We start from the raw sequence: 14,001 nt of genomic DNA, 5'->3' as shown, positions 1-14,001 counted from the left end.
TGGATTGATTGACTGATTATATATTTTTTTCTTTGATGTTTCCTCCTGTAAAGTTTTGTATTTGTATTTAGATTTAATATTTTTTATTTTATTTTTAGATTATTATTATTTTTCCTGTTTATAAATACTGGGGTCAGTAATGTTTTTGGTTTTAAAAGTATGTTAACTTCATAATGAAAATGTGAAAGATGTACTAGTTTACTTGATGGTCACACCACTTTTATTTTAGAGTAATTCAATCACAGTTTCACTGTGAAACAAATATACTTTATGAATAATAATAATAATAAAACAAACATCTTGGCATTGACCCATGCATATACTAATGACAAATGAAACAGTTTATATTCTTGATTAAAGTCTCAATAACTGCATATTGGACATTGTTCTGAAACAAAATATTGCAGATTTGCCACTAATATAGTTACAGCCATATATCGGGGAGAACAGCAGAGTTTGTTCAGTGAAATGTCATGAAAATGACATCCAATGACCGTAACAAAATCAGACATTCACGACCAATTACTGAATTCCTGTGTCCTGTGACCCGCTGGCCCCCATCCAGACTGAACGGAGGACAGAAACCTCCTTATCTCCTCCTGTGGGTCTCCAGGCCTAAAAAAGAGAACTACATCAAGCCTATGGACGTCTGCCAGCTCCTAGTGTGCAGCAAGGTAAGTGCACTAGATTTCCATGTAGTCACTGCACTGAAAGTTTCACATGTGAAAATGGGAACTGATCTTCTAAATTGCAGTTCTTTCTGTTTCTAAAGGTTATTTCCAGCACGTATGCATAATTCCAGAGCAATATTCTGAAGAACTGTCAAATGCGACTTAAAATTCAGTCTGTTCCTTACACAAAACTAGCATGCTCTTAGAATATATACCATACCAGTTATATGGAGCACTTTTATGGCAAAGAGCTGCGTTACATTTACATTTAGTCATTTAGCAGACGCTTTTATCCAAAGCGACTTACAAATGAGGACAATAGAAGCAGTCAAAACTATACAATATATAAGTGCAAACGTTACGAATCTTGTTTTAGTTCCTCAGAGGAAAGAATGATGTGAGAGTGAATCATTTTTGGCTGCTCTGTCCCTTTAAGAACGAGTTTTAATTTCAAACAAGGTTATTGTAAATAGACCCACACTGGCGGAGGTTCGCAGTATTAGACCCGAGGGTCCACCAAACGCTTCAGGAAGTGATGTCTGCTCTGCCTTCGCTGTATCTAGGACAGACCGCACCGGATTAAGCGTTAATCTGAGTGTGCGGCGCATGCGCACAAACGCGCACTGGCGGTCGCGCTGGACAAGGTGCGCGTTCGGAGGAGAAACAGATCGAGCCGGTTGCGAGCTGCGACCGCGAAGCACGAGGAAACACCTGAGTCTTGCTGCCGGTGGAGGATCATTCTTTCTGTAGCTCTGAGCGGAATGTAAGACGTTTTCTCGGTTTTGCGCAATCACTTGCGTTATCTGCACGCAAAACCAAGAGCGGATTTGAGACATCGGACGCGTTTACCGTCAATCTGACAGCTTTGACCATTAAAAGTGTTTAAGGTATGTTCGCCTTCTTAAACAGTTACTACAAGGGGTCCAAATACGAGTGATCTGACTTGAACAGATGTACTTTCTGAAGTTTATAGGCTTTTTTTCCAATGACGTCAAATTGCTAATCTAATCTGTAAGAGATTATTTCATTATATTTGTCTGCAATTAATGCTACACAGTTTCACATTAGTTAATTTTTATCAGGTTGTTGTATTAAGTTATAATTTCTAGTATTTATGCATTTATTTAGCCTATTTATTTATGCGTTTATGTATTGTCTTACCCTGTTTATTTATTTTCTGTATTGTTGTATTCTATTCTCTTGATTTATTTCGTTTATCTATGCATTAAATGCATTTGAAGTCACATTTTAACATCTAGTCTGTATTCTGTTAATTCATTAATTAAATCAAAAGCATTTATTAATTTATTTATCATTTTTAAACTTGCATTTATAGATTTACGTTTATGTAGTTTACATAAATTACACATTTATTGGTGCATTTATTTACTGTGCGTTATTTCCCCAAAGTAATTTGCCAGTTGCACGTGCTTTGAAATCTTTATCTGGTATTCTATTCTATTCTACACTTAACTATATCTGACTATTTTATGTGTCATTTATTTGCTATTCTTTTGTGACCCAGTTTTACGCCTCTCTCTGTTCTGGTTGGTTGTTCGGGCTGTTCTCTGGATTAGGACATTAGCCAAAAGAGGTGCCCTACAAACAGTTACTACAAGGGGTCCAAATACGAGTGATCTGACTTGAACAGATGTACTTTCTGAAGTTTATAGGCTTTTTTTTCCAATGACGTCAAATTGCTAATCTAATCTGTAAGAGATTATTTCATTATATTTGTCTGCAATTAATGCTACACAGTTTCACATTAGTTAATTTTTATCAGGTTGTTGTATTAAGTTATAATTTCTAGTATTTATGCATTTATTTAGCCTATTTATTTATGCGTTTATGTATTGTCTTACCCTGTTTATTTATTTTCTGTATTGTTGTATTCTATTCTCTTGATTTATTTCGTTTATCTATGCATTAAATGCATTTGAAGTCACATTTTAACATCTAGTCTGTATTCTGTTAATTCATTAATTAAATCAAAAGCATTTATTAATTTATTTATCATTTTTAAACTTGCATTTATAGATTTACGTTTATGTAGTTTACATAAATTACACATTTATTGGTGCATTTATTTACTGTGCGTTATTTCCCAAAGTAATTTGCCAGTTGCACGTGCTTTGAAATCTTTATCTGGTATTCTATTCTATTCTACACTTAACTATATCTGACTATTTTATGTGTCATTTATTTGCTATTCTTTTGTGACCCAGTTTTACGCCTCTCTCTGTTCTGGTTGGTTGTTCGGGCTGTTCTCTGGATTAGGACATTAGCCAAAAGAGGTGCCCTACAACAAAAAATGGTCTAAAACACCCTTGAGCGCAATTTCCCTCCTCACGCATACTGATCAGCCTCCAGAAAGATGTTGTCAAGCGGTTCTGTAAAGGACAGATTTGTTTGCACAAAGCCGCTGGAATGTTAAATCCCCATATATTCCCATTTGTAGACTTTCTGCCTGATGTTTAAAGAAGCTCTTACCCTATACATACTAAACATTTAATTCTGTTCAACAAATATTAGGGTCCTCACCCTTGATAAATATATATATATATATATATATATATATATATATATATATATATATATATATATATAATGATAGTAAAACCCATGAATGGAGTTCTTTGAAGATCAGAGATATTATAACTGTCCACATTTGCTGTAATCATACAGCACCACAATATAGCATAATCTAATCTAATCTCTGTTGTTTTTCCTCAGATTGAGCCAGATGCTGCTGAAAACTGAACTAAGAGGACATCTTTCTGAAAACTCGCCAGAAAACATCATCTCTTTTGTGTTAAGACTGTAGGATCGACAAAATTATCCATGTTTGTTCTTAGCCTGGATATGCAAACACATCAGAATTTGAAGTCTGTGGGCCTGGTTTGGAGTAAACATGGTCGCTCTGATGTGGTCTGAAGTTATAAATCATCTCCCATGACGTACATGAGCCATGCTTTTCAGCCTCTCGCATTCCCAAGATGGCAAAATGTGAATTTATTGAATTGCAGGACTTGACTCCAGATGACCGCATCGAGTTAGCGCCCCCTCTGTCCCGCGCAGGACCCACTCTGGAAAGGTGGAGCAAAGAGAAGGTGGTGCGGATGGTGGGGGAGCGCGTGCGTCTGGAGGACCCCGACTGGCTGACGTGTAAACCGGGCCAGGGACACGACTTCCAGCCCTGCAGCCAGACACAGCTCAGCTGGTGCGACCTCTGCGGGGAGTTCATCTGGGGCCTGTACCGCCAGAGCCTCCGCTGCACACGTGAGTCATTTCTGTGTGCGGTACGAGATAATCGAGACCATTTCCACAGGGGTATCTGTCTTCTGCTACTGTCAAGACAATCTGACCCTCAGAGAACGTAAGCCAATAGGAAAAGGATGTTTAGACGGGAAATGGACAGTTTAGACAGCGTTTCTTGTTGGATAGAGATTGTGTGGGTGTGTGTTGTAAAGACAAAGTCAAGAAATTTAAGAGGAAATTAAAAAGCAAATCAATCAATCATGTCATTATTTAATGCATAAATACAAAATAATAAATACACTAAAATAAGTTATTGTAACTAAATAAAATAATTAGATGCTAAAAAAAAAAATACTACTACATGTATTAATATATAAATTTACATTTACATTTAGTCATTTAGCAGACGCTTTTATCCAAAGCGACTTACAAATGAGGACAATAAAAGCAGTCAAAACTAACAAAAGAGCAACAATATATAAGTGCAAATGACAAGTCTCGGTTAGCCTAACGTAGTACATTTAGCAAGGTGTATATATATATATATATATATATACACACACACACACACACACACACACACACAAACAAAGAAAAACAAGTAGATAGAATAGAAAAAATAGAAAGCTAGTGTTTGTTTTTTATATTAAAGGTACATTTAATAAATAAATGTAAATCTATAAGTAAATGCATAATAAATTAAAAACAATTTAATTAATACCTGAATTATGTGTTTAATTGAATTGTTTCATCTAAGAAATTGAAATAAAAAACTATGTGCAACTTTGAATTTAAAGTAAAAATATTTAAAGTTAAAAAAAAACTACAAAAACAAACCAACAGGACACATACAATATAGAAAATGAACATGAATACCAAACAGAAAATAAATAAAAGCATAAATAAATGCCTAACTGTATTAAAGAAATAAATGCCTTAGCAACCATCAAGAACACCTTAGCAACAGCTTAGCAATTCCCTGGCAACCTCCCAGATATCTTGACGCTGTAACAGTGAGATTTGCAAGGACTACCCACATAATCTTCAGAAAAGGTAAAAATATAGTTTTCTCTGTTTTTCTCTTTCTCTATTTGCCCAAAACATCATAATAGATAGATAATCAAATATTAAAACGATCATAAACAGCAATGTTTTCACACTTCGTAAGGCCCTTGAGACCCAGAACATACATCAGCATGACCAGCAGGCGGCGCTGTACATTCATTCATGCTGAGTCAGACTGCTCTGGACCATCAAAGCTTGAGCTCTCTAAATTCAGTTTATGCCACCAAAAAACAGACGTTTGAACTATTGAACTGTAGCTCTGTGAATGGAGAACTGTATTTAAAGAGACAGTCACCCAAAAATTAAAATTCTGTCATCATTTACTCACCCTCAAGTTTCAAGCGTGTTGAGTTTCTTTCTTCTGTTGAACACAAAAGAAGATATTTTGAAGAATGTTGGCAACCAAACAGTTGACGGTAGCCATTGCCTTCCATAGTATTTTTTTCCCATACAATAGAAGTCAATGGCTACCGGCAACAGTTTGGTTACACATGTTCTTCAAAATAGTTGGTTTCAGTTTGTGAATGAACATTTTGTCTCTTCAGACTGTAATTACACTTGTCACTACCGCTGTCAACCCTTCATTCAACTGGACTGCAGCTTGAACTGCGACGCCGTCAGCGAACAGCTAAACTGCTGCGAGGACACGATCGAGACGGACACTAATGTGGTGAGCGAACTACTAGAACTACTAGAGAGGAGAGTCTGTACCGCCAGAGCCTCCGCTGCACACGTGAGTCATTTCTGTGTGCGGTACGAGATAATCGAGACCATTTCCACAGGGGTATCTGTCTTCTGCTACTGTCAAGACAATCTGACCCTCAGAGAACGTAAGCCAATAGGAAAAGGATGTTTAGACGGGAAATGGACAGTTTAGACAGCGTTTCTTGTTGGATAGAGATTGTGTGGGTGTGTGTTGTAAAGACAAAGTCAAGAAATTTAAGAGGAAATTAAAAAGCAAATCAATCAATCATGTCATTATTTAATGCATAAATACAAAATAATAAATACACTAAAATAAGTTATTGTAACTAAATAAAATAATTAGATGCTAAAAAAAAAAATACTACTACATGTATTAATATATAAATTTACATTTACATTTAGTCATTTAGCAGACGCTTTTATCCAAAGCGACTTACAAATGAGGACAATAAAAGCAGTCAAAACTAACAAAAGAGCAACAATATATAAGTGCAAATGACAAGTCTCGGTTAGCCTAACGTAGTACATTTAGCAAGGTGTATATATATATATATATATATATATACACACACACACACACACACACACACACAAGCAAAGAAAAACAAGTAGATAGAATAGAAAAAATAGAAAGCTAGTGTTTGTTTTTTATATTAAAGGTACATTTAATAAATAAATGTAAATCTATAAGTAAATGCATAATAAATTAAAAACAATTTAATTAATACCTGAATTATGTGTTTAATTGAATTGTTTCATCTAAGAAATTGAAATAAAAAACTATGTGCAACTTTGAATTTAAAGTAAAAATATTTAAAGTTAAAAAAAAACTACAAAAACAAACCAACAGGACACATACAATATAGAAAATGAACATGAATACCAAACAGAAAATAAATAAAAGCATAAATAAATGCCTAACTGTATTAAAGAAATAAATGCCTTAGCAACCATCAAGAACACCTTAGCAACAGCTTAGCAATTCCCTGGCAACCTCCCAGATATCTTGACGCTGTAACAGTGAGATTTGCAAGGACTACCCACATAATCTTCAGAAAAGGTAAAAATATAGTTTTCTCTGTTTTTCTCTTTCTCTATTTGCCCAAAACATCATAATAGATAGATAATCAAATATTAAAACGATCATAAACAGCAATGTTTTCACACTTCGTAAGGCCCTTGAGACCCAGAACATACATCAGCATGACCAGCAGGCGGCGCTGTACATTCATTCATGCTGAGTCAGACTGCTCTGGACCATCAAAGCTTGAGCTCTCTAAATTCAGTTTATGCCACCAAAAAACAGACGTTTGAACTATTGAACTGTAGCTCTGTGAATGGAGAACTGTATTTAAAGAGACAGTCACCCAAAAATTAAAATTCTGTCATCATTTACTCACCCTCAAGTTTCAAGCGTGTTGAGTTTCTTTCTTCTGTTGAACACAAAAGAAGATATTTTGAAGAATGTTGGCAACCAAACAGTTGACGGTAGCCATTGCCTTCCATAGTATTTTTTTCCCATACAATAGAAGTCAATGGCTACCGGCAACAGTTTGGTTACACATGTTCTTCAAAATAGTTGGTTTCAGTTTGTGAATGAACATTTTGTCTCTTCAGACTGTAATTACACTTGTCACTACCGCTGTCAACCCTTCATTCAACTGGACTGCAGCTTGAACTGCGACGCCGTCAGCGAACAGCTAAACTGCTGCGAGGACACGATCGAGACGGACACTAATGTGGTGAGCGAACTACTAGAACTACTAGAGAGGAGAGTTTACTAGTAAATGTACATCAGAGACATGCGCATGTGTTACATTAAAATGTAATTAATTTTATTCCACCCTGTCATCTGTCGCTAGACGTAGATCAGTGTCTCAGCGCACCATATGCCGTCAGTGCGGGTTTTATTACCGTCCTACACACGCAGTGACGTGTGCAATTTACAACAGCGCCACGGAGGAGAGGTTGCTTAGCAACCGCACAATAAAGCAGCTGCTCACTTTTTAACATTTCAAATGTAAATAAATACATGAACTGGCCTGACTTCTTAGATCGGTTGATTTTTTTTAAGCTTTCTGAAAATGTGGAATTTATTAACAATGCTTGTATGTATAGAGTTGCATTGGATATTTGGTTTATAATTATTATTTACATAATAATTGAAAGTTGTCATCACAGTGTGGATCTGTGAAGGAGAGGTCTGTCATTGATTTTCAGTGTGAGTGAGTGTTTGTTGAGTAATGATGTGAGAGTGATATGGGGGAGGGTGAATGAACTGATCAGCTCAACAATGGAGCTCTTACCTAATTACTAATGTGCAAATCATCTTAAACCTTAAAATCCTTTTAAATACACACAAGACTTTTTCCAGCAGCACATTTTATGCAGACGGCACAGGAGTTGTGAAACATTTATACGTATATAATATTCTCCTGAAACCCAGCAGTTCTTTTGTCCACTGTAGTAAAGTATGTTGTTTGCAGCCCATCTTTTCTGTCAATAGTAATAACAATAAGAATAAGAATAATGTATTATTATTATTATATACATTTAATATGCATAAGTTTAAAATACATTTCTACTGTTATTTACAATTATAAGTGTATTATTTGATGTATTTTTATATATAACAAACATTAAATATAATGTTTTATGCAAATATTATAGAATTATATGTAGATTATATTATTTATTTTTTTAGCTGTAGTGATTTATATTGTTTGTTTGTTGCACAGCTTTTCTGTCATACCAAATGTATGTAAATAATAATTCATATTTATAATTAAAATGCATTTATACTATTATTTGCTATTATAAATATAATTAAAATAAATTTTATATTTTTGTATAACAAATATTACTATATGTAATTATTTTTATAATTGATAATTGATGTAATTATATTTTTATTTGCCCACTGTAGTGATAAAGGTACATTGTTTGTTGCACTTTGTCATACTAAATGTTTAAATGTGAACTGGTAATATTGTAGATAATAATAATTCTAATAATAATAATTTTATTTAATAAAAATATTTAATATACATTTTATATGCTTGATAGTGTATGTGTATTTAAAACACATGTATACTATTATTTACTGTTATAAATGTACTTTTTAAAATAAATGCTATATTTTTATATGTAGCGAACAATTATTATATCATTTATGCAGATTAGCAAATTGCTAATATTGGATATAATAATAATAATTATTATTATTGGAAATGTATTTATACTATTATTGACTGTTATCAACATACTATTTCAAATACATTATATATAACAAATTATATTAATCATATTAATATATAACAAGTATTACATATTACTGTATGCAATATTTTGTAACAATTATGTAATTATATGTAGATGTAATTATATTTTTATTGGTTAGAAAATATTTAGAAAGGAAATATTATCTATATATGTTTTAAACAGCAATCTGTATGCCATTGTTCTGCGGGGGCGCGAGGGGGAGGAGCCTGTGTGCGAGGGGGTGGAGCACAGCGGAAGGGTGGTGTTTCGAACACACACACACACACACACACACACTCTCTCTCTCTCTCTCACACACACACACACACTCACTCACTCACTCTAACGGTTGCATCCTGGTTGCACGAGGTCGGTCAGACAGCCACATCCTCCTCCTCCTCGGACTCAGCGGAAAGTCCTCCACGGTCCCGGTCCCGGTCCGGCTGCTGTCGGTGTGATAGTGACGGACTGCGAGTGGTTCGACATGACGTGGGGCAGCAGCGCGAGCAGCGCGTACTGCAGCCAGAGCGACGCCGAGCTCGAGCTCGAGCAGTTCTACACCGCGCGCACGTCGTTCAGAAAGACCAAAAAACGCAAGGAAAAAGTAAGACAGTGGTTAATGGTCATTAATGTACATTATTTTGGCGGCTTTCCGACTTTACAGTCCAGTTTGAACAGGAGAAACTGAACTAACGGATATCTCGCGGTTCGGTGTGCCAACAATGCGCGTGTGTGTTTATTTTAAATGATGCTTACATCAACTCCCAATAATTTTCAGTCATGTAAATAATTATTAAAAAGTATTATCAGTAGTTTTAATCAAATTATACATTATTTTTTAAATATTCTATTTTTATATAATATTTTAGACTTTTTAGATATTTGTGTGTGTGTGTGTGTGTGTGTGTGTGAGTGAGTGAGTGTGTGTGTGTGTGTGTGAGTATGTGTGTGTGAGTGAGTGAGTGACTGAGTGTGTGTGAGTGAGTGACTGAGTGAGTGTGTGTGTGTGTGAGTGAGTGACTGATTGTGTGTGTGTGAGTGAGTGAGTGAGTGAGTGAGTGACCGAGTGTGTGTGTGTGAGTATGTGTGTGTGAGTGACTGAGTGTGTGTGAGTGAGTGACTGAGTGAGTGTGTGTGTGTTACTGACTGTGTGTGTGTGTGTGTGTGTGTGTGTGTGTGAGTGACTGACTGTGTGTGTGTGTGTGTGTGAGTGAATGAGTGAGTGAGTGACTGAGTGTGTGTGTTGGGGGGGGTTCCTCTTCAGATGATGTCATGCTGAGTAGCTCTTAAGGTGATTAACCAATCAAAGCATCACTGCAGTCTGTTCATGTCTCTTTATAACTCATAATCAGTTTAAAGACTTGAATCTTAATTAAACCTTCATTACTATTCATGAAGCCATTGTATTCAAAGATAAAAGTGGACCAGGTTTATTTTTATTTATGTGACATCACTGAAACACACTGTGTATTAATCTAGTGGTGCAATGTGCCAAGTTGTACATCATTAGTGGAGTTTGTCTTTTGCATTCATAATTTATAAATATTATAATTATTTTTTAAATAGGCATTCATTTTTAGATTAAAAACAGTAGTTTATTTATTATATATTAAGTGTTTATTATATATTTATTTATTTATTTAAGAGCACTATGTATTGTGAAACAGAAGTAAATAGCACCATATGAATTAAACTTAAAAATATTTAATAATAACTGGTTAATTAGTAATCACATTTAATATAATAAATACTTAATATATCATAAAGTTACTTAAAATAAAATTGCTGGCTTAATGAATACTAATGCAATAATATGCAAATCTTTAGGGATCTCAAATATAGGAAACATATTTTTTTCACCACAAATTTAGGAAGGTTTCGTGCTTGAGAAGTTAATGGACTGACTGAAAATCTGTGAATTCTTCAGACACGTTCAGAAGCATTTAGAGTCGACATGAATGTGTGTGTGTGTGTGTGTGTGTGTGTTTGTTCCCACTTCCTGTCTGCTATTTCTGGATGAGGGAGGGTTGTTTTCTCTGTGAGTTGTGGGTAAAGGCATCCAGCTGGATCTGAAAGACGATTTCAAACCCACTTTATGCCTCAGAGTGCGATTGTTCTGCTGTACAAACACAACCAGCTATTGTTGTTCAATATAGTTGTATAAAAGTAAGACATTTTAGTCAAAGTTCTTCAAAATCTGATCCTTATTGGTTTGTATCTCAGGAAAACCCATAAATATCAGTGTTTAGGACAACTGATCAAGTTATCCCACATCTTCTCTGTTTGTTATATATCTTGAGGAATATATCAGCCAATCTGTCTCTCTCTCGAGGGTTCTTTTCCGCCCTCTTGTGGTCATGTGATGTATCACACACTGTCCTGTCCTCTTGTCCTACAGGATGAGCTAGTGGACTGGAGAAAACAGGAGCTGTCTGTCAGTGAAATACAACAGAAAGTGAAGGAATACAACGCTCAGGTCAACAGTAACCTCTTCATGGTTCTGGTAAGGAAACCTGTCAGTGTTAAATATGTAAATATATCATACTGTTTTTTTGCCGTTTCTTAAGGACTGGAAAATGGGACACCATACTTGGCCACGTCACGTCACTTTCACTTTAATTCAAAACTGTCATATATTATCAAAATTATATTTATATATTCTAACAAAGAAAATTAGATTAATAAGTTTATTTAAATATAATAATATAATGTAAGCGTATATTAATCTAGATATTGTTATATAAATATATAATCTATTAATTTATATAATAACAAACTTTATAAAATAGAATTAATAAAAAATGTGATATTATCAATATCCTTTATATATCCATATATTTTCTACAAAATAAAATTGTTTTATTTGATTTAAATATAAAGTAATTATGTGATATAGAATACTGTTTGTTATATAAAATATATCATTTATAAAAAAAAAAAAATAGTAATACATAATATATTGTTTATAAATTCATAAAAATATTTATTTAGTGGTTTTTGCATTATAATAAAACTAAATAATACATTATATTATTTTGTGTGTATATGTATATTTTTATTCGGTCTTTGTATTATAATAACTTTAACACATAATAATAATACATAAGTGCAATTATATAAATTAATATAATATCATGTGTATAATTATATTATGTATATTTATTTGTGGTATTTGCCGTAAGTATCAAATTTCAGAGAGTAACTGTAAAAAATGTTTTCTGGTCCTCCCCATCAGAACCGTGATGGATCTTACACTGGCTTCATAAAGGTCCAGTTTAAGCTGGCCCGGCCCGTGTCTCTCCCTCCTCCACAGATCACGTCCTCCTCCTCGGGACGGGATGGGGGTTGTCGGGAAGACAAAGCACTGAAGCGTCGCACCTCATTCTACCTGCCCAGAGACACGGTCAAACACCTGCACATCAGCTCCAGCACACGGGCCAGAGAGGTCATCGAAGCCCTGCTGAAGAAATTCACTGTGGTGGACAATCCGGCCAAGTTCTCACTGTTTGAACGCAGCGAACGACAGAACCAAGGTGTGCAGACCATTCGTAGCTTTTGACATCTACATCGATTCTTATAATAAACAATAAATACATTGTAAACAAATAATAAATATCATGTTGCCTTTCTCTTTCTAGTGTACTTAAGGAAGTTGGCAGATGGTGAGCGTCCACTTTTCCTGCGTCTGTGTGCTGGACCCAACGAGAAGGTCCTCGGTTTAGTCCTTAAAGAGAATGAAACGGGGGAAGTCAATGTGAGTAAACAGTCTTCTGACAGGAACTCACCATCTTTACCTGTTCACCAGAAATAATACAAATTGAAATACACAAACTAATTTTTAAAGAGATATACGCACATTTGAGGAATGACCGATATGTTGTTTCTTCTGGCAGTGGGATGCATTCAGTTTTCCTGAACTTCAGAACTTCCTGCGCATCCTGCAGCGGGAGGAGGAGGATCACGTGCGGCAGATCGTGCGGCGTTACGCTCTGGCCGGAGACAAGATGAAAGAGGCTCTGAAGAACTTCGGCACGCCGGGCTGAAACAAGCTGCTTCTCATACCTCAGAAACGAAAGGAAACATACTGAGGACGCTCGTACACAGCTTGTTACTGTTTGAATCCAAAGAGTGTGTGGAAGAACCCTTTGTCCTGCAGTGGACATGAGAAGGGTTGTAAGCGCAGTGAGAGGATTAGCGTGTGTTTAAGCGTGAGAGGAGTGTGACGTTACACTGGAAGAAATGCTGCAGTCGTAGCTGTAGATCCAGTTGTGGAGTGACGTCGTTTCTGTGCGAGCCGCAGATTATTGCTCTGTGGTGAATGCATATGTCAATGCAGATTAAAGAGTATTTTCAGTACCATTTAAACTTGTAATAGGGAAAAAATGATTTATTTTAACGTCTGTATTAAAATAACACTATTTAGTGATGCAACACTTGTCAGATATTGAAGCACCCATGTATATATTGAATATTTGTTGTCAATTAAATAAAATATTTTCCCCCTTTAAAATGACTGTTTTTGCTGTGTGCAAGAACCATTAAATATACAAATTAAATTAATTACATTTAATAATAATAACAAAACTTTAAGCATGGAAAGTAGCACTTTTGTTGCATAAATGGAAAGGGAAATCGTTTAGTCTTCAAGACATTTTCTATTTGAATACTTCACAGTGCGATGATTTTAGCAAATGGCTGCAATATAACAAAGAGTGAAAAATTTAAGGGGGTCTGAATACTTTCCGTACCCACTGTAATTAAGAAAGCAATCATTTTTGATGAAAAAATGATTTGTGTTAAATTGTTTGATAACTGATATGCCCAACCATTTTTAATGATTTTTGACTTATTATTGACTTTTGATAAATTAAATAAAAAATGTATGTGCGCACACAGTATATGATTTATGTGGACAGTATACATTTCTGTGTAGGATACATAGTGTTGTAATTCCAATGTTGGGTGCTTATCATACGGAAAAATCGATTGTCTCAAAATCTTTCATTTTGATTAAATAATGGCTTTTAAAAAAGAAAGATCA

The 14,001-nt window shown here is 34.9% G+C and overlaps 1 protein-coding gene across 2 annotated transcripts; it reads left to right on the top strand.

Annotated features, from left to right (window-relative positions):
- The first annotated feature begins 1,254 nt into the window (after window positions 1–1,254).
- LOC107593057 (ras association domain-containing protein 1) lies at window positions 1,255–13,454 on the top strand. Of its 2 annotated transcripts, XM_016282637.1 has the most exons (7): window positions 1,255–1,558; window positions 3,405–3,950; window positions 5,540–5,664; window positions 11,359–11,463; window positions 12,196–12,493; window positions 12,599–12,714; window positions 12,854–13,454. In XM_016282637.1, exons 2-7 carry the CDS (start codon window positions 3,668–3,670, stop codon window positions 13,001–13,003), a joined length of 1,077 nt encoding a protein of 358 aa, XP_016138123.1. In that variant the 5' UTR covers window positions 1,255–1,558; window positions 3,405–3,667; the 3' UTR covers window positions 13,004–13,454. The 2 variants fall into 2 exon arrangements, with proteins under 2 accessions (XP_016138123.1, XP_016138124.1); XM_016282638.1 differs by lacking the exons at window positions 1,255–1,558; window positions 3,405–3,950; window positions 5,540–5,664 and adding an exon at window positions 9,365–9,564.
- Window positions 13,455–14,001: the final 547 nt, after the last annotated feature.

The sequence above is a fragment of the Sinocyclocheilus grahami genome, unplaced genomic scaffold (assembly GCF_001515645.1).
Source record: "Sinocyclocheilus grahami isolate Dianchi unplaced genomic scaffold, SAMN03320097.WGS_v1.1 scaffold163.1, whole genome shotgun sequence".
Taxonomy (NCBI): Eukaryota; Metazoa; Chordata; class Actinopteri; order Cypriniformes; family Cyprinidae; genus Sinocyclocheilus; species Sinocyclocheilus grahami.
The sequence above is the reverse complement of the archived record's forward strand: the minus strand, read 5'-3'. Positions and strand labels throughout refer to the sequence as shown.

Bases quoted from the DNA above. Each gene is read 5' to 3' on its own strand.
- LOC107593057 (XM_016282637.1), top strand. From the start codon at position 3,668: ATGGCAAAATGTGAATTTATTGAATTGCAGGACTTGACTCCAGATGAC. The intron at 5,665-11,358 runs GTGAGCGAACTA...CTTGTCCTACAG, and splicing joins TCGAGACGGACACTAATGTG to GATGAGCTAGTGGACTGGAG. The intron at 12,494-12,598 runs GTGTGCAGACCA...TTCTCTTTCTAG, and splicing joins CAGCGAACGACAGAACCAAG to TGTACTTAAGGAAGTTGGCA.